Source organism: Dasypus novemcinctus, chromosome 16 (genome assembly GCF_030445035.2).
Source record: "Dasypus novemcinctus isolate mDasNov1 chromosome 16, mDasNov1.1.hap2, whole genome shotgun sequence".
NCBI classification, from domain to species: domain Eukaryota; kingdom Metazoa; phylum Chordata; class Mammalia; order Cingulata; family Dasypodidae; genus Dasypus; species Dasypus novemcinctus.
The window spans coordinates 6,836,527-6,858,688 of NC_080688.1; the positions used below are offsets into that span (position 1 = coordinate 6,836,527).

Here is a 22,162-nt window from a genome sequence, read left to right on the forward strand (position 1 = left end):
GATGCTCAATATCAAAGAAAGAAACCAGGAGACTCCTCCATTTGCCAAGACAAATGGCAAGTTAAGGACCAAGGATCGCTGGCAAGCAGTCAGTGAATGCCAGTCTTTGGGGAAAAAGCATCGTCCTGATGGTGCCTTGATTTGAATTTTCTTTTAGTCATATGACTGTGAGAAAATAGATTCCCATTATTTAAGACAACTCATTGTATGGTATTTGCTTGAGGAGCCAAGAAATGAAAACAAGGTGGGCTGTTGGTACCCAGGGCCTGGAATCCCTACTATTTCCTGGTCACCTCACCTGCTCTGATTCTATGAGAGGAGCAACATTTCCCCATGACCTTTCTTAAAGCTGCTGCCACATCTTTATTCCTCAAACTGTAGATGAGTGGGTTGAGCATGGGGGTGAGGATGGTGTAGAAGGCAGACACTACCTTGTCTTTTTCTGGGGTGTGGTATGAATGGGGTAGAACATTGGTGTAGAAGGCTGCCCCATAGAAAATGCTCACCACCATGATATGGGAGGAACAGGTAGTAAAGGCTTTGCGCCGGCCCTCAGGAGAGTTCATGCGATGAACAGTTATCAAAATCCGTGTGTAGGAGACAGAGATGACAGATATGGGGATTAGCAACATCAGCACACAGCAGGCATACATCAGCGTCTCATAGAGGGAGGTGTCAACACATGACAGCTTCAGCACAGCTGGGATCTCACAGAAAAAGTGATTGATTTCTCGGGACCCACAGTAAGGGAAACTCATAGTGAAGGGAGTCAGCATAAAACCATCCAAGGAGCCACCCACCCAGGAGCCCACCACCATAAACAAGCAAATCCTGCGATTCATGAGGAGAGGGTATCGGAGGGGGTTGCAGACAGCTACAAACCGGTCATAGGCCATGAGGCCCAGCAAAAAGAATTCCCCTCCAATCAGGGTCAGGTAGAGGAATATCTGAACTGCACAGCCTAGGAAGGAGATGGTCTTTTCCTTGGACAGAAGGTCTTGCAGCATCTTGGGGACAGTGATGCAGATATACACTGTATCCATGATGGAGAGCTGACTGAGTAAGAAGTACATGGGTGTGTGGAGACGTGAGTCCATGTGTATGAGCAGGATCATGACCACATTGGCTGTTACAGCCACCACAAAGATGGAGAAAACCACTGCAAAGATAAGCCCAGGAAATACAGGATGGGTGATGAGTCCCAAGAGGATGAAGTCAGTGGAGTTCTTAATAATGGCTTCCATGTCTATTTCACATAACAGCTCCTAGGATTTTAAAGGCAGAAAGTTGTTTACTTAGCAATCCAGAGTCTAAGGAGGACCCACCATAAATAGTATTGGCAGAGCAGTGTGGACTAAAAGATAGAAGAGGGACTTCAGATTCATAATTTTGAATCTTAATTCCTAGATTAACTGTGTGTTACATGTTAGAGTGACTAATCCCAAAACAGTATCATCATCAGTGAAAAGTTCATATAAAGTATATATTGTTATCGGCTGGAAAAGAAATATAAATAAAAAATTCATAAAATACCAGTTTTAGAGTCTATTTTAGTTTTATTCTACCAGTATTTTCTAATGTATTTGCTTAGGTTGAACATTTTCTGAGATTGGTAGCTGTGAACATCCCCCATATTTCCTTGCAATCAGTATCCATATGGAAATTGAATTCAAATAGTTCTTCATTGTTAAGAGGATTATATTGTCAGGATCATTCCAAGTCATCAATTGGTGCTTTAATAAATTGATAGAAAAATAAATGAGGAACCAATCACTATCGGTAATTTTACCTTTTTTTTTTTTGCCTATTCTTATTTTTAAGTGTTGTGACTGTTTGAAACATCAAGAATTTACAAACAAGGACTGCTCACTTCATTTGAAGATCACGGGCCACTGCTGTTTAAGGTCAACTGCTGGGATTCAAAGGAAGCTTATGTTTTAAACCTGGATCACATTATTTAATTGATTATCTTTCCTAAAAGAATATCTTGAGTGTCATAAATTTTGAATGAGGACCTCAAGGAACTTTGTTCAACAAGCAGGTCTTAGAATTGATCATTGTGGAATGTATTCTGGTTAATAACCTGGAGCCTGCCTAAATTGTATGATTTACTACCACGTTATATCATTCAGTAATGGCCTAAACTTCATAAAGTATTGTTCTATCAAAAGCTTAGGACAATTTCTCTTAAAGAGTGGCATTCTGAACATATCACTATATAATATATTATCCTAGTAGTTCATTCTAAGTGATAATATCTTTCATTATATTTATTTTCTTACCACGGTGTCTATCCTTCATATTTGTAAGTAAAGGTAACTCTAGATGAAATGAAATTCTTCACTTAAGAGAACGTATTAGAGAATGGTGGAAAAAAAAATTGAAATGTGTTTTCTTTCATTTTTATCCTTGAGGAATATAAATGACCATATCTTTGATATATTTGGGAATATTGAGGGATAAATTGTCAGTTTTATTTCCATTCTGTCAGTACTTAACATAGTGTTGTTCTCAGAGTTTCAATGAGAGGATTACTGAAGAAGCCTATTTCTGTAAAATACATTAACCACAAAAAATGTGAATATTCCTGAATCCTTTGGTTCACAATAGACAAATGTACGGTCTCTGAGGGCTCCAGAAGGAATTCCCCTTTAAGTTGAAACTATAATTATGGAAAAATAAATGGACTTCTGCATCCCTTCTGAGTGTCAAAAATGAGTATGAATAATGTCATCTTTCCAAGCAAAAATGAAACAAAATATAAAATACAACTCCCCCAGGAAGCTCCAGTTTCTCTTGGTCTAAGCTCCAGTTTCTCTTGGTCTACGCTGAAATAGAATTGCTTCATCTCTTGCCAGTTGAAGAAAAAAAGAAAGAAAGAAAGAAATTTCTACATATCTAAGAAACCATTCCTAAATGTTAAAGATTAACATTTGATAAATTTGGTGAAAATCAGCAAATTTTGATTTCTTTAATGTATAAGAAATTTCCCCATAACAGCCACAGGTCTGAATCATAGGTCAAGAGACGGACTATAAAGTTTTACAACTAAACTTATGTTCAAGAGGGCTTCTGCAATAATTGCTTGAAAATTAAAATAATTTTTCCAGCAAGTAATATTTTATTTTGACATAAATCACTTAATTTTTTTCACTTAGATACATACACAGAATTTGTATATAACCTGATAGTGTCACATCAACTTCTAACCATCCATTCATAAGTACACATTGAAAAACAGAAATGGGCAAGAAAGTGACAAATCAATCAAGCTAAAATCACTTAAGAAAATTAACTATGTTGCTTGAAAATGAGCCAGTGAATTTTGTTTCATAAAACCATTCAGTTTGCACCCCATAGGGTTTCAAATGAGGAGGTAATATCTCATTACTTCATGTAATTTGTTTAAGTGATAAAAAGTTTTCCAATTCATAGATCCTATTTTAGAGTAGACTCTAAGTTAATGGAAAATTAAAAATTTGAAAACTGTAATTTAAGTCAACTAATTTACTTTTTTAAGACTCAGAGATGCAGAGAGTAAAATAACTACAAATTGGTTCCAGTTCATACATGTGTGTGCTCATATATGCTCATGTATGTGTGTGAAGGGAAAACACCATCCTAAAGGTAGAGCAACATACGAAACAGATGTAGAACAAAGAAGCATATTTTACTTTTCTCAGTGAATCAAATATATACAACAAAACACAGTAAAAGAGTCCTTCTGGTGAGGTCAGTTTACATTTTACCAGAAGAAAATGATCTGCCCAAGATCAAGATCTTCTTGACCAATGCTTTGTGAGACTTTTCTAAGGAATCTATCATGATTAACTTTGAGAAGAAAGTTGTCAGTGTACTTGTTGAACACTGTAGTAATAATGCTGTTAACCAGAAATGATTTCCTCCATCTCACACTTCCTTCAAATACTTACAATGCCTTCAAAAGGCATTTTTTCCATTCATTTCTTAGAGAGAAAAATGCCTCCAGGGTAAACACAATCTATATTCAAGGCACTGTTACAAGTATTGATTAACACCTCCCACTATGATTAAGGAGTATATTAAAGAATTGAGAAATACAACACACCTAAAATAATGGTTAAAAAGCTTATTATAAGCCTAAAAGGGAGATTTCTAGGGAGGACAAAAATACATTACACTGGGAAGATTTGAAGTCTTTTAGCAGAACTAACTAGTTTGGTAGCAACCCATTTAGCTACCTTTGTGGAACCATCTCATTAGACCCAGAGATGACATGCCCAAAGGTGCTAAAGCATTCTTTTGTCAAAGGCCCTACAGAAGCTGTTTACTTTTTACAAGCTGAATTACTTCTCCAGCTGTCTGCTCTCTGAAGGTATAAAGAAGGGATTACTCTGGCCAGCTAACAAGGAAGTGAAGGTCAACCACCACACCAGGGAGCCAAGAGTGCCTACAACTACAGGCAGGAGAATTTCATCCATCATCCATCATCCATGTGGAATCTAAGTCTCTTCTTTAAATAGAGGTGGAGTGGACATAACCATTCCAGGGTCCACAGGATGGAGAAATAGAGTATGAATTAAAGTGCCTACTGATATTCTACTATGGAACTATTGTGATTAGTAATGGAAAAAACTATAGCATTGATGTGAAGAAAGTGGCCACGGTAGCTACTGAGGGTAGAGAGAGGGAAGAAGAGATATGATGTAGGGGCGCTTTGAGGACTTGGAGTTGTCCTGGATAGTACTGCAGGGACAGATGCTGGACATTGTATGTCCTGCCATGGCCCACTGGGGGGCTGGGGAAAAGTGTAAACCACAATGTAGTTTACTATCCATGTGGTGCAGCAGTGCTCCAAAATGTATTCACCAAATGCAATGAATGTCCCACAATGATGAAAGAGGTTGTTGATGTGGGAGGAGTAGGGTGAGAGGAGTGGGGGGTATATGGGGACCTCATATTTTTTGAATGTAACATTTAAAAAAATGCAGAGATAAAAAATGGGTTTATACCATTAGTCAAAAATACCATACAGCTCAAACATTTAACAGTTTATTTGTTGCTGCATGAGGAAAATGTGGTCAAGGGATGTATACTGGGGCATATCTACTTTGGGATTATTTGTCATGAGAAGCCAAATATATATGTGGAAGGCATCAAGTGAGGTAGGAGGATAAAAAAGAGACTGTATTGTAACCAAACCCAGACAGAGCAAATAGAGCTTGCCTTGTACCAGTCAGATTTTACATATTTTCCAAGTACACAATTTTCAGAATAAACAATCATTTACCAAAAGACTTTGTGCTATGGACTGAGTAATTTATATCAGAGTCTTTACTTCAAGGAACATACATTATAGTTGGAAACTGAAATATACTGAAAGCATGGAACACTTAAAGAACACTTAAATGTTACCTGCTTGGGAAATAGTAGTGATACAATAAGAAACAAGACAAGACTGGGGTCAGCTTCATTAGAACAAAGACTATGAAGACAGAGATTAAAATTGTTCTGACTTTAAAATTTGAGATAAAAAAACCGGGAGGACAGAATCGTGGATGGTTTTAACCCATGTCAGGAAAACCTCTCAGGTAGAACTAGCAGGCCACATGTGTGGAGGCAGTGATGGAGGGTCTGGTCTATCTGAAGCAGAAAATTGCCTTGGAAAGATGATGTGTGCAGTGTAGGTTGAATTGAATCATAATGGGTTGGAAAAGTGAAGACAAGATTTTTGACCCAAAGAATCTGGAAATAGGATGAAATAATGAACTGTTTCAATAGGAAAATTACATGATGAAACCTTTGAAGAAATACATGACTAAAGATATAATTGGCAGTTTTAATCAGGGCAGTCTTTACAGCAAAATGATTAATATTAATTAGTATTAGTATTTTGTATTGATGCTACAATGGACTGCAATCACAGAGCTCCTTGTCTTTGTATTCCTTGTTTGTGTCTACAAAACCTGTAATTTATTTCTACTCTGATAAATCAGGAAAACATTTGAACATTGTTTCCCCTTCTCCCCATGGCAAATTGAAATTCAACTGATGTATTTTAGTTTTCATTGTCTCAAATCTCCATTATTATATATTTCCTTCGTCATCCCTTTCACCTGTTTTTTTCCTCCATTAGATTCCTTAAAAGTGCAATGGGAATGTATCTACTACTTCTTCCCATCAATTCTCTGTCAATTTGGGATTATTCAAAGTGGAAAATTAACATAAACCAGCAAAGATAAAAGAGCCTTCCCTTACTTTTAAAAACTAAAAATAATGGCATAATGGAATGTAGATATATTGAAAACTAACTGTATCATGAAGTAGTAATGTTAGAAAGACTTGAATTCAACTTCTGATAATTAATTTATCTCAAAAATAATGATAAGTATATTAGTATTGATATAAAAAAAGTACAGGTAGGCTCTTATAGTATTTGGTAAATGTTCTAAATTCCAAGCTCCACTGCCAGAAAGATAGCTACTATTTTTACCCACAGACATATCTTTCTGAGCAGTCCTGTCAGACAGTTTGTTTTGTGACAAATATTAATAATTTAGTCCACGTTCTAATACAATAGAAGAATAAGTGGAGACTGAAGAAAAGAGCAACTACCCAAGACCTGAATTAGTAGTGTGGTTATTGAGAGGACAAGACTTGCTACACTAAACATAGTAAATTCATTATGTCACCATATAATCTACTTATGTGATATATAAATAAACTAATTTCTTTCAATCAATCAGCCCAGGAGCCTTTTATATACCCAAGCTGGGATTATTTTCAGGGGAGTTCTTTAAGGACTATTACCTGTCTTTATATTTTTAAAAAGTTTGGTTTTTGATATTCTGATAGCATGTGTGAATGGGATAAGAAAAGAAGAACGTACTTAAAAATCAGAAGTATAAAAGAAAATATTCAATAATTTTTATCTACTTCAGAGCATGCAGAAAACCTTTACCATACAAAGACCATGACACTTGCCTTAAAACTATTTAGAGGAAATCCCAGGTTTCTCTCTTAATAATTCACATGCTTATACCCCACATATTAATATGTTAAAATTCCTTAAGCGGATACTGTGTATTTTTCCAAACAATAGCACTTGCTTTTCCTTGTCATTTCCAATAAATCCATGCCCTTACAAAGTATTACAAAATGTCCCTTAACTTTCTATGTTTCAATCTAAATTATCCCTTTTCCCATATTCAGGTTGTCAGAAAGTGAATGTATTTACTTATTTATCCATCTTATTCTTGAAGAGACTATTACCTCTGTAGTAAACAGATAAGGTCATAGCATGTTGAACTTTTTAATAGAGTGATGTCTAAAGAAAACATCCCCTCTTAGGGAGATGGACAATCTGGTTTCCACAAAAACTAAGATCCTACCTCAGATCAGCTGAGTCCAAGCCTTAGTCAGTGAAATTATAGACTTCTTAAGTACTTGATTATGGAGGAGCTGTTTGGTCAAAAGACTGATATTTCTTCCTCTCTCAGGAGGAAAACCCAAGTTAGCAATTAATTCAAGTTTTCTTGGTTTACCTTATGCCTTAGAGGAAGGTCAACCAAAATCTTTCCCCTTTTGTCAGAGGGAAAATTTTTTCCCAAGTGAAAGGCTGTAATTACTTCTTGATATTTCATCATATAACCGTTTGTCTAATTCTGATATCTCTCTGGAGTAATAAAAAATGTGATTTGGGAATGAGGGATAGGCACTGAAAAATACTGAACATTTCTAAGGGGGACTATGGCAATGAACTAAGAGTCTGTACCAAACTGATGTAAATTTCTCTTCCCTGTCATTGGCCTATATTGCTTGGGGAAAAACTTATTAAAGGATGTGTGTTTTACACTCATGGATGTTAAGCAGTTTTATACTTATTCATCAAATGGGTATCAGAGAAGAAATTCAAAATCAGCATAGAAGTCAAGAGACATGAGAATGAGAGAAGAGAAAAAGGAAATAGAGGAGAAAGAACAAATTAAAGTGTGGAGGGAGAAGGAAAGAGACAGGAAAAGAAAAAAAAGAAGTGATGGAGTAAAGTAGGAAAAAGTCATTTTTTTTCTGAAAATTCTTTTGCTTAGGTGTATTTGTCAGGGTTCTCTGGGGAAGCAGAACCTACCAGAGATATCTGTAAATAGTATGAGATTTTATAAAATTGCCTCATATAACCATTGGGATGCACAAGTCCAAATTCTGTAGGGCAAGCTGCAAACCAGGGGCTCCAAAGAATTTCCTTGATGAATTCCCCAGAAGACACTGACTGTCTGAATTAGAGATGTGATTTTCTCTGAATGGTGAAATCACTTCCCATTTTAAGGCCTTCAACTGATTGGATAAAACACCACTCATTGCAGAGGACAAGCTCCTCAGTTGATTGTAGTTGTTACCAGCCATCAATGCAATTAACTCACTGTTGATTAAAATGTAGAAAATGTCCTTGTATTACAATTAACCCAGTGCTTTCTTGACCAAACAACTAGGTGCCATTACCTGGCCTAATTGGTACGTTAGCTTAACCATCACAATAAGTATTATAAGATATTTAAATATGAAGGAAACTGAATTTTCTAATTCTTAAATACATTTTTATCTCTAAACAGTAAAAGAAAGAAGGAAGTGGTTGTGGATGAGGAGAGCAACTGAAGTAACAACACCTCAACAACAACATCATTGCCAACTGTTTCTCCTACATAGTCATGTTAACATGCACATTACTAATGTGATTTTTAAATATGCAAAACTATCAGATATAGGCCATATGCCTACTACAGTATAGATGAAGAGAGAACATATTTCCAAACATTACAAATGCTATTATGCAATGAATTCTTCCTATGTAATATTTATAGGAAGCATCAACAAATGCAATATTTCTTCAAGGAGATATTGATTCAATTTAAATATGTTTCCATCCAGGTTGAAGTGACTTACTACAGAGCCAGACAGGGGTTATAACCATATATTGACCTTTACAGACCTTAATTGGACTGGTAGAGCCTGAGATGGATAAAGGCACCAATGGGTTGGTTTTTGTGTCAGCAGCAACCTCTATTTATCCCAATGTCCCATATGATTACCATTGACTTTGGTTTCCATGCCATTTTGGATAATTGTAATGTGCTCCTATAACAATTAGATCAGGCTGCTATAATTATTATCAACAAGTTGGTTAAGGAAAATAGCTCAAATATAAATATTACATGGATCAGTCTATGTTTCTGATTCATATATTACTATTTTTTCTTACAAAGTTGAATTTAGCTAACTTGCTTGAAATTGAAAAGAGTCCAAATTATTTATAATATATAGATATTGTGTGACTCCTCAATCTGTTTTCCCATGGATCTCATTCATTTTCTTTTTAACCTCCTTCCTTGCCCTGCAGCTCTTCCATCACTTTTCCAGTTGTATTTAACATAATAGAGGTAGAAGTAGAAGTGATCCCTACAATCTAAAATGGTGTTTCCCAAAGTTTGGGAGGTTAGCTTATCAGTCTTTAGACTGATTTTAAATAATTTGGTTAGATTTTAAATAATTCTGTCTGAAAAGTGCAATTAATGAACTTTCCACAATTCAGAGTAAATAAATTCTCATTTGAAAAAGTCTGTTATTTATCACATTAAAATGTAAGTTAATTTTTACTAGAAAGTACTTTCTAAATTTTTAAAATGTATCTCTTTGCTCTTGTCCCAAGAAGAAAGAGACACATATCAATGGATCCCAGCTGGAGATGCAGACTTACAATAATAATGCAAAAGAAATGACAGAAAGATGGATGAAAACAAATCACAGCTGAAAGAATATTGAATCCAGAAGATACTTCTGAAGTTATATAAAGAAATCATCTACTTTTGGGGATTGCTAACAAGGCAGAACCACATTAGGAAAGTGCTAAGAGATTTACTGAACTTGGGATAATTATATCTGGGTTGCAGCTATAGGGGGTCATTTCTCTTCTATCTTTGGGCATAAAAAGCACATATTTTCCATGAGTTAAATAATGTTTCACACAGTCCTCTCTGAGGTTGATTCATGCTCCAGTATTCTATAAAGTTGAGTTTAAATGAGGTTTCCTTTATTCTTAATATCTTATTGTTTCATGATGATTACATAATATGAAGGAATCTTATTCCTGTTGCCAATGTGCACTTAAAATATTTATTCATTTAAAAAAATCCAGTGAAGGAAATCATGTTTATAATGTTTCTCTTGAAACTATAGAACGTGACTTGGAACACTACAAAAGACAGGAATCACTGAACTAAGAATCAGTATTGTAAGACAAATGATGTTGATATCAGCAGTGAAGTAACATGCATAAAAACCCAACAATTGAGTCTCCCCAAAGCACATGTGAAGTGATCAGACATCTGAAATAGAGAATGCTATCATGAGTTTGAATCAGGTGTGTGGCCCCATTTGAACAGAAAATTCTCCCCAGTATTCTTTTTTATGGAGCATTTAAAATCTGAATACTGGGGGAATTCCATGATATTTCAGATTAAAATTTATATCAGGATATTAGAAACAAAGTGACCTATTGAACATTAAAATGAGAAAGCAGCTATATCTTTTCCTACATTTTTCATTTTGCAAAATCTTCACTGGACCAGAACCTGAGTAGATATGTACTTCTGATCAAGAAAGACAAATTTACAATGAATAAGTTTCTGCTTTAACTCTCTCTAATTTGGCTCCATCTCCTTTACCTGTCACACCATTACAAATACAGAGTAGAAACCCATTTTAAAAGATGCCAAAATTTCCCTGTTCCTTGATATTCTGATAACTTAAAATAATGAACATTATCACTTAGCTCTGGGAAGAATATCACTACAGATCCATGAGTGGGTCCTGGAGCATAATCAAAGTAATAGAAAAGGAGGGAGTAGACAAACTGTGAGAGAAGAGGTGAGAAACAGAAATGAGAACAGAAGATTTGGAAGCAGAAGGTAAGTGTAATTAAACGGGAAAGAAAGAGGAATAGAAATAAGGGGAAGATAAAGAAGAATGGGAAGAAAGAAAGGCAGTTAAAAAAAATGGGCTAAACTGGGGAGTCATAGAGCCCACTAATGCACATGTGCAGTCTATTGCTAACACTACTCTAAAGATAGATAATATGCAGATGTTAAGGAAAATAGTGTTCCAGAATTTTATTTTTATTATATTCATTCTATTATATGAGAATCAAGTCTGTGCCAGAAACTTAAACAAATATGGAGGAAACATTAAGTCTGGAGGCATGTGATTACTTTTTTTGCACTGAGTTGGTGAGGGTGTGGGGGTGTAAGGCCAAATTTTACAGAGTTGGTTGAGGAGTTTCCTTGCAAGATAAATAATTCATATTATTGTGATTTGGCCTATTTTATTTAATTTCTGAAGTTAGGGTAAAATCAATGTCAAGTAACTTTGTGACTTTGCAGTCACCATTTAAATATTAGTGAGGTAATTATTATATTTATTCATTTGAAAAAAAAGTTGAAGTATATCATTCAATACATGAACAAACATATAGAATTATTTTATGGTTAACATAGTGAATTTACAAAACAAACAAGCATATCATCACACAGAACTCACATACATCACCCCACCACCAACATCTTTCATTGTTGTGAAACGTTTTTTACAAACTATGAAAGAGCATCATCAAAATGTCACAACTAACTATAGCCCATATCTTACAGTTGGCGTATTTCCCTCCAAATCACCCCATTTTTAACACCCTGAATTAGTATTATATATTTTTAATATAAAGAGTATGTTCCCTTTTTTTCTGTTAAAAATGCATTTCACCATAGGATTCACTGTGTTATATAGTCCCATGTTTTGTACAATCCAAAATGTACACTCAGTGGCCCTCATTTTCATCACAGAGTTGTGCTGTGATCACCTCAGTCAATTATAGAACTTTTTCCCATATCCCCATATACTTCCTATTGTTGTCTCTTAGAATATAATATCTTCTGTTCCATGGCTACAAAAATATTATAATATTACTGTTAACTATTGTTCATTAGTTACATTAGTTGTAATTATCCTGTGTATCACTGTATTCATAACACTATGTAAAAGAACATTCTTACATTTATACTATTAAACACGATCTACATCCACCTCCAAATCATTGTTATAGTTCTTAGATTATGCTTTAGCTTTCTTTCATTTGACATTTGCATGCACAGAATACCCCTTTCAGCCACAATCACATTTATAAATCAGAAGCGTTATTTATACTCACCATAATGTGTTATCATCAACTCTATTTATTTCCATACATTTAAAATAAGCCTACTTAAAATTTCTCAATCCACACTCTATAGCCTAGTAACTTATACTCCAGGATGTACCTGAGTTAACTCATTGTATTTTGTTCATCTTAATGCAACTATACAATATGTTTCTTTTGTGCCTGGCTAATTTCATTCAACACGAGTCCTCCAAGTTCATCCATCTTATAAAATGCATCCCAATTGTGTTTCTTCTTACAGCTGAATAGTAATCCATTGTATATCTATCTATCTATCTATCTATCTATCTATCTATCTATCTATCTATCTATCTATCTATCTATCTATATCTATCTATCTATCTATCTATCTCACATATTGTTTATCGATTCATCTGTTGATGGACACTTGGGTTGTTTCCACACTTTAGCAATTGTGAATAATGATGCTATAACTTGGGCTTGTAAATGTCATTTCACATACTTGCTTTCAGTTTTCCTGAATATGTTCCTTATAACAGGATTGCAGGATATTGCAGCAGCTCTACATTCAACTTCTTTAAGTACCATCAAACTGTCTTCCACAGAGGCTACACCCATCTACATTCCCACCAACTGTGTAGATATTGTTCTATTCCTCCACATCCTCTCAAGCAATTTCAATTTTCTTCATTTTAGTCTTGGTCATTTAATAATTGAAGTGATGTCTCATTGTAGTTTTGATCTGTATTTCACTAATAGCTAGTGCTGTAAACATTTTTTCATGTGCTCATTTGTATTTCCTCTTAGGAAAAATATATATTCAAATTTTGGTCTATCTCTAATTGGTTTGCTTATTTTTTGTTTAAATTATATGAATGCTTTACATAACATTGATATCAAACCATTATCAGATATATGGTCTACAAATATTTTCTCTCATTGAGTAAGTTGTCTTTTTAAATGTCTTAACAAAATATTTTAAAGAAAAAAATTGTTTAAATTTGTGTGGATCCCAATTCTGTAATTTTTTTTTTCATTTCTAGTGCTTTGGTGTAAGTTGCAGAAACTACTACCTACCACAATATTTGAAGGTTTCCCTCTAGGACTTTCATGATTTTAGCTTTATATTTAGATCCTTGATTCATTTTGTATTCATTTTTAGATAAGTTGTGAGAGAGGTGTCCTCTTCATTTTGAATATGGGTGTTCAGTTCTCCCAGCATCTTTTGTTGAATAGACTGTTCTACCCCAGCTTGATAGCTGTGTCAAAATCACTTAACTGCGTCTATGTCTGAGTTCTCTATTTGGTTCCATGTTCAAAATGTTAATCTTTTTGCCAGTGTCATTCTGTTTTTATCAGTGTATCTTTGATTTTAACTTTTTCATTTTTTTAAATGTAAACTTTCAGGGCTGTAAAGTTCCCTGTCACCACTGCTTTTGCTATATCCCATATATTTTGATATGTTGTTGCAGCAGCTTGAAATTATTTTATGAATACCAATAAGAGAATATTATGTTTTAAACTAATCCATTCCTATGGGTGTGAGAACAATTTGACTGTAATATGTCAATGAATTATGGCTCAGGGAAGTTTCTGCACCCTTGCTGGGTCTGATATAAATGGACTCACAAAGATACAGACAGGAAAATAAATCCAGCACATTTGATTCTGCAGGGTGAGAGAGAGGACTACAGGAAATGAAAAGTCCACAAGAGGCTGGAAGAAAGAAGGGGAGAGGGAGGAAGGCGGGGAGGAGAGAGAATGAGACTGAGAGAGAGAGAGAGAGAGAGAGAGAGAGAGAGAGAGAGAGAGCCATTTGCCTGATAGCTTACAATGGAAACTGCAAAAAAGTAGAGTAGTCAAGTCTGAGAGGAGTCCAGTAAGAAACAAGGCCTCTGATTGCCCTTAGCTGAGCTGCAGAAGTCAGTACAGCCCAGTGGGGAAGGCAGAGACCAGGCAGAGATTGTGCACCACATAGTTTCAACTTGTGGCAGCTGACTTTTTTGAGAAAGTACTTCTTTTGATACCTTGAGTTTGACTTTTGACAGCTTTGGAAATGTAAGTTTTACCCCAAATAAATACTCCTTATAAAAGCCAACACATTTCTGGTGCTTTATATTGGCAATCCTTTGTGATCTAAAGCAGTTGTGTTATCATTTTCGTTCAACATGAGATGTGATTTCTCTTGCAATTTTCTTCTTTGAACCATTGATTATTTAAAAGTTTTTTGTTTAATCCCATATATTTATGAACTTTCCCTTTTTCTTTCCATTGTTGATTTCCAGCTTCATTCCATTATGATCAAAGAAAGTCCTTTGTATCATTACAATCTTCTTAAATTTATTAAGGCTTGTCTTGATATGCACCATTTGATCTCTCATCAAAATGTATCCATGAGGACTTGAGAAGAATGGATATCCTGCTGTGTTGATGTGTAATGCTCTATAAATGTCTGCTAGGTCCAGTTCATTTATCATTTTATTTATGCTCCTTTTCTTATTCATGTTCTGTCCAGATTTTCTAGACAATCCTAGTTGTGGTGTATTGTGTATTGAAATATCCAAAAATTATTGTGGAGATGTCTATTTCTCCCTTCAGTTTTCCCAGGGTGTTCCTCATGTATCCTGGAACACACTGATGAGCTTCACAAATTTCATTATATTTATTTCTTCTTGGTGAATTGCCCTTTTAATTAATATATAATTAATTAACAGTTTTGAATTAAAAATCTATTTTGCCCACTATTAGTTTCACTACACTAGATCTTTTTTAGGTTACTGTTTGAATGGAATGTCTTTTTCCAACCCTTAACTTTCAAACTTATTTTGTCCTTATATCTGAAGTGATTTCCTTTTGGACAACATTTGGATGGCTCATTTATTATTTTTTTTTAAAATACATTCTCTTAGTCTATGTTTTTTGATTGGGAAGTTCCATCCATTAATATTCAATGTTATTACTGTAAAGGCATTACTTACTTCATCCAATTTATCTTTTGGTTTTCTGTTGACATAATCCACTGTTATCTTTCTTTTTAGTCTTTTAGTTACTCTTACCAGTAATCTTCATTCCTATGCACTTTTCTAAACCTCTCACACGTGTCTTTTCCTTTCAAACTGTAGCACTCCCTCATTATTTCTTATAAGCCCTATCTTTTGGTAACATATTCTCTCAATTTTTGTTTGACTGTGAACAATTTAAACTCATCCTCATTTTTGAATGACAATTTTCTTTGATACAGAATTCTTGGCTGGCAGTTTTTCTTGGTCAGTTCCTTAAATACATCATACACTTTCTTCTCTCCTCCATGGTTTCTGATGAAAGCTCAGCGCTTATTCTTATTGTTGTTCTCTTGCATGTGATGTGTTGTTTTTTGCTTGCTGCCTTCAGAACCTTCAGTTTATCTCTGGTATTTGTCATTCTGAGTAGTATATGTTTCAAAGTAGGTTTATATGGAATTACTCTGATTTGGGTGTGTTGTCAATTACAAATATTGATATGATTTTCATGAGGATTGTGAAGTTTTTGGTCATTATTTCCTCAAATATTCTTTCTGGCCACTTTCATTGTCTTTCCCTTTTTGAACCCTGATAAACCACATGATTGTGCATTTTATTAAATTCCCTGAGAGCCTGTTCCATTATTTTCATGTTTGTCTCTTTCTAATCAGCTACCTTTTCAACCTCAGATTGTGAGTTCTTCAGTTCACTAATTTTCTCCTCCATCAGTTCAAAATTTCTGTTACATGCTTCTTATATATATATTTGGGTTCCTAGACACTGGAGATTGAAGCTGGAATCTTTTATGTTTGAAGCTAGTACTCAACAACTGAAACACATTGGCCCACTGAATTGGTTTCCTCGTTTGTTTTGATGTTTTTTGTTGTTTTTTGCTTGTTTATTTTTTTTTATGAGATATCAGGAACGAAAAAAAGGTATTTCCCATATGGCAAGTGAGCTCTCAATCACTTGAACCACATTTGTTACCCTCTAATATATATATATTTTTCTTTTCCTTTTTTATTGTCTTTTTTAAAAGAAACATAGATCACAAAAAATGTTAAATTAAAAAATATAAGAGTTTCCCATATACCCCACTCTGCACACTCCTCCCACATCAACAACTTCTTTCTTCACTATGGCACAATCATTGCATTTGTGAATACATTTTTGAGCACTGCTGAACTGCATGGATTATAGTTTACATTGTAGGTTCCACTCTCCCCCAGCACATTCAGTGGGTTATGGCAGGATATATAATGACCAATATCTGTCTCTGCTATATCATTTAGAACAACCCCAAGTCCCCAAAATGACCCCACATCACATCTCTTCTTCCCTCTCCCTGCCCTCAGCAACTACTGTGGCCACTGTCTCTGCATCAATGATAGAATTTCTTCCATTGCTGGAGTCATAATAGTTCTATAGTAGAGTACCAGAAAATCCACTCTAATCCATATTTTATTCCTCCATCATATGGATCTTGGGATGGTGATGTCCACTGCATCTTGAAATCAAGAGGGGGCTTAGAACCCACATGGCTGATGGATGTGATTTTCCTGCTTGTAGTTGTAGGCACTCTCAATTCCCTAGTGTGGGCTTGACCAGCATCACCTCCTCATTAGCTGACCTGAGTAAGTGCAATGAACCATAGAGAAGGTTTTGCAACTCAGATGAGGCTCAGGTCCCAGGTGGCACATGGTCAGTTCTGAGATTCAAGTCTCCTGAGTATACACCAACCCCAGTGCCAATCACAGATTAAGTAAAAGTGACAGAAGAAGCATAGGTAAAAAGGTCACATCAGAATCCACTCCATCACACTCAGGAACGCAAATTTCAAAGTAGGGCCCACTGACAATACACTGAATTCCAGGGCTACCTGCCATGACTGTAGAACCTATGTCTCTGTAATGCTCAGGAGCACCAATACCTGGGGTTGTATCTAGTTTGGCTGTCTCCAGGATCCTGTTGAGTTGTGCATATGTGCAACCCCTCTGATGACCTCCTGATTCATTTTAAAGTCTCATAGCCATATAAACTCATTTGTCTTTACCATTTTTCCCTGTTTTTCATGAACTTTTTATAGTTGCATTAAAACCTGGTGATTGGTAGTAATCCCCTGGCACCAGGGAGGCTCATTCCCTGCAGTTATGTCCCACATGGCAGAAAGGTAATACATTTATGTGCTGAGTTTGGCTTAGAGATTAGCCATATTTGAGCAACATGGAGTATCTCAGGAGGTAACTCTTAGGCACCCTGCAACTCTAGGCCTAGTTCAAATTTCAGGCACACAGGTTCATGAGCATAGTTACCAGTATTATGGGCCCATCATTGGATCATCCATATTCACTGGTCTTTGCCCTTGCAAATAGGGACTTGTTGCTGTTCCTTTGGGGAATGTGACAGAGCTCCCTTGGCTAGAAACTCCACACTCCCTCAGTTGTTATTTGCAACTCTACCTACTATGACAATATCCAATGAATATCTGAACATTTTTAAATACCCTATGTACATGCTCTGGAGAACTCCCTCCCAACCATTTGCCCCCCATCAATAACATCTCACAACAGTGTTCCTCCCCTGCCATAGTTGTATCCCTCTGTGGTTCAAACTTCATAAAAAATGAAGCCTAATATATTGCCAAAATCAGTAGGAAAATGAAATAGTAATGATAGGATTAAAGATTAGAAATGGAACACATACTAATTAAGAAAAACTAAAATAAAGTAAAAAATAATTTGGGGTATTAAAAAAATAAAAAAATATCATAAAACTTTGTTTTTGACATTTTGTCTTTCATCTCTATAATAAGTGTTGCACTGTATGTATAGTGGCAAGGCAATCTCTTTCATTCCTTCCTCACAGTCTACATCATTTGTTAAAAATTTTAATATTTCTTCAAAAAAGTTTTAGATCACAATAATGGCACATATACAATATAGGGGACTCCCATATATCCAAAATCAAACCCTTTTCCCCCTTCCCCAGCAATGAATATTTTACATGTTCATGTTATATTTGTCACAGCTGATGTATAGATATTGATACATAGTTACTAACTATGGTTCCATTTTGATTTACATTATGGTTTATATAACAGACTGTACACTTTTCTAAATTTTTGGTTATATTATGGTTTACATTATAGTTTACATTTTAAACTATGCACTTTTATAAATTTTTGGTGAAATTTAACATGTCCTGTATCCATCATTGCATGATTTTTGGAACACTTCCATTGCCCCATTTACCCTCACTTCCATCTATTCTATTCCTCTCTCCACCTCCCCTCAGTGTATACAGTGACAATAAAGCTTCACAGCTTGAAGGACCAGATTTACAGATACTTGCGACAATGCTGAGGGCTAAACACACTAGATTGTCCTCCTCCATTGGGAGTCACTAATGCTCTCAAGAGACACCCTTCCCTCTCTTTGAGAACATCAGGCCTCCCCAGGATGGGAGTACACCTTCCCACTCACTGTACGGGTCTCCACCCAATGCTGTAACCCAATATGACAAGAGGAGCACTCACACACTCCCTAGAAGCCTGCACCTCTACCAGATGCCCCCCATTAAGCATCTTAAACAAGTAACGCTTCCTTATTATATTTTCTGATGAGTTTCCTCAACATTATAGTTTCAAAAATATACCCATCAATCTTCTATGTTCATCTCTTCTCCCCTAAACTCCCCTGAATTCCTTGGACCATCGGACCCATCCTTCCAAACCTAGCCACCCTCAAGCCTGTAAAGCTGCAGTGAATATTATCCCTATGCCCTCATCTTATACCCTCCCTGCACAACAATTTACCACCACTTTTTCATAGATTTCACCAATGTAGGCATCTGCTCACAATCTTCTTCCCCCCAATTTCCATTGTATGTATATACCACAATTTGTTAATCCATTCCTCTGTGGGTTTATTTCAACTTTTGGCAATAGTGAATAATGCTGCCATGAATTTTGGTGTGTATATATTGTTTTGTGTCCTATATTTCTGTACTTTTGTGTATATATCCAGCAGATGGATTACTGGGTCATATGGTAAATCTATAGCTAGTTTTTTGAGGAAATGCCAAATTGTCCTCCAGAATGAATGGTTCTTTCTGCATTCCCATCAGCAGTGGACGATTATTCCCATTCTGCCACATCCTCTCCAACACTTTTCATCTTCTGTTTTTTTAATAGCTACCAGTCTAATGGAAGTAAGTTGGTATCTCATTGTAACTTTGAATTGCATTTTCTAAAAGTTAGTGATTTTGATAATTTTTTATGTGGTTTTTACCCATTTGTATTTCTTCTTTAGAGAAGTGTCTGTTCAAATCTCTTGCCCATTTTTTTAAATGGGTTGTTTGTCTTTTTATTGTGGAGTATAGGATTTCTTTATATATGCAGGGTATTAATCTGCTATCAGATATATGGTTACCAAATATTTCTCCCACTGGGTAGGCTGTCTTTTCACTTTCTTGACAGACACTTTTGAGGTGCAGAAGGCTTTAATTTTGAGGAGGTCACATTTATCTATATGTTCTCTTGCTGCTCATGCTTTGTGAATTTCATGAAGCTATTTCCTATTACAATGACCTAAGATGCTTCCCTAATGTTTTTCTAATGTCTTTATGGTCTTCATTCTTATATTTAGGTGTTTGATGCATCTTGAGTTGATTTTTGCATAAGATGAGAGGAGATAATCCTCTTTCATTCTTCTGTATATGGATATCCAATTCCAAGAACCATTTGTTGAAGAGGCCATTCTCTCCTTGTTTAGTGGGCTTTGTGGCCCTGTCAAATATCAGATGACTGTATATGTGAGGATCTATATTAGAAGTCTCAGTTTGGTTCCATTGGTCAGTATGTCTATCCTTGTGCCAATATCATGCCATTTTGACCACTGTATCTTTGTAACATACTTGAAAGTCAGGTAGTGTGATTCCTTCAATTTCATTTTTCTTTTTCAGTATGTCTTTAGCTATTCAGAGTTTTCTTTCCCTTCCAAATAAAATTCATAGTTTTCTAGTTCATTTTAAAATATTGTGTTTATGTTTATTGGGATTGCATTAAATCTGCAGATCAGTTTGAGTAGGGTAGACATCATAATTATAATCTTCTTATCCATGAACAGGACATATTCTTCCATTTATTTAAGTTTTCTACAATTTCCTTTAACAGTTTTTGCTGTTTTCTGTGTATAATTGATTTACATCTTTAATTAAATTTATTCATAGGTATTTGATTTTTTATTTATTATTGGAAATGGTATTTGTTTCTTGATTTCCTCCTCAGATTGCTCATTATTGTTGTACAGAAATGCTACTGATTTTTGCACATTGATCTTATAACCTGTGATGTTACTAAACTCATTTATAAGTTCTAGAGTATTTGTGGCAGTTTTCTCAGGGTTTTCTATGTATATAATCATGCAATCTGCAAATAGTGAAATTTTTACTTCTTCCTTTCCATTTTGGATGCCTTTTACATCAGGTTCTTGCCTCAGTGCTTGAACAAGTACTTCTAACCCAATGTTAAATAAGGGTGGTGTTAGTTGGTTTCCTGTTCCTGACCTTAGAAGGAAAGATTTTAGGATTTCACTATTGTAAATGATGATAGCTATGGGTTTTTCATATATACCCTTTATCATGTTCAGAAATTTTCCTTCTAGTCCTATCTTTTGCAGTGTTTTTTATCATGAGATGGTGCTATATCTTGTCAAATGCTTTTTCTGCATCTTTAGATATGATCATGTGATTTTTTTCCTTTGATCTGTTTATATGTTGTATTTCATTGATTTATTTTCTTATTTTTAACCATCTTTGCACACCATGGATGAAACCCACTTAGTTATTGTGTATAATTCATTTGATATGTTGTTGAATATGATTAGCAATTATTTTCTTGAAGGTTTTAACATCGAGGTTCATTAGAGAGATTGGTGTGTAATTTTCCTTTCTTGTGGTGTTTTTGTTTGGCTTTGGTATTAGGGTAATGGTATCATAGAATGAGTTAGGAAATGCTCCTTCTATTTTGATTTTTTGAAATAGTTTAAGCAATTGGCGATAGGTCTTTCCAGAATGTTTGGTAGAATTCACCTATGAAGCTGTCTGGCCTAGTGCTCTTCTTAGTTGGAGGTTTTTAATAACTGATTCTATCTTTTTAATTGTGATTGGTTTGTTGGGGTCATCAATTTCTTTTTGTGTGTGTGTAGGTTGTTTATGTTTTTCTAGGAAATTGTCCATTTCCTCTAAATTGTCCTTCTCATTGGCATATAGTTTTGCAAAGTATCATCTTATGATAGACTTTATTTCTGTGGGGTCAGGGGTGATATCCCCTTTCTCATTTCTTATTTTGTATATTTGCATTTTTTCTCTTTTTTTCTTTGTTAGTCTAACTAAAGCTTTGTCAATTTTATTGATCTTCTCAAAGAACCAGCTCTTTGTTTTGTTGATTTTTTCTAGTTCTTTTTTATTTCCTATTTCATTAAGTTCTGCTCTTGTCTTTGTATTTCTTTCTTTCTTCTTCCTTTGGTGTTTTAATTTATTAATTTAATTTTTTCCCTAATTCATTAAATGTGTAGTTAGGTCTTCAATTTTATCTCTTTCTTCTTTTTTGACATATTAGTTTATGACTATGAAGCTCCCTCTCAGTACAACTTTTGCTACATTCCTTAAGTTTTGATATGTTGTGTTGTCATTTTCATTTGTTTCAAAGTAGTTACTGATTTATTTTGTGATTTCCTCCTTGACCCGCTTTTTATCTAAGAGTGTGTTGTTTAACTTCCATAATGCTAATGTGAGAATTAGATTAAAATATCATAATCTTATACATGGAGTAACAGGAGACAATGTTACATTATTTTGTTCAGTTTGACACAGTAAACTTATCTATAGTGAGATCTTAGTGATGAGAAAGTCTCTCTATAATGCTAGTCTAATTTTTTAATATCACATTGCTTTGTTATACAAAATC

General features: G+C 35.0%; 1 protein-coding gene across 1 annotated transcript in view; it reads right to left on the reverse strand.

The window, feature by feature from the left end:
- Positions 1-215: 215 nt before the first annotated feature.
- Positions 216-22,162, reverse strand: part of LOC101424813 (olfactory receptor 2T2) — a 55,761-nt gene continuing 33,814 nt past the window's right edge. Inside the window, exon 3 of the mRNA XM_004481218.3 lies at positions 216-1,265. Coding sequence (XP_004481275.2) covers positions 279-1,265 — 987 coding nt within the window. The 3' untranslated portion in view covers positions 216-278. The remainder of the gene's footprint in view (positions 1,266-22,162) is intronic.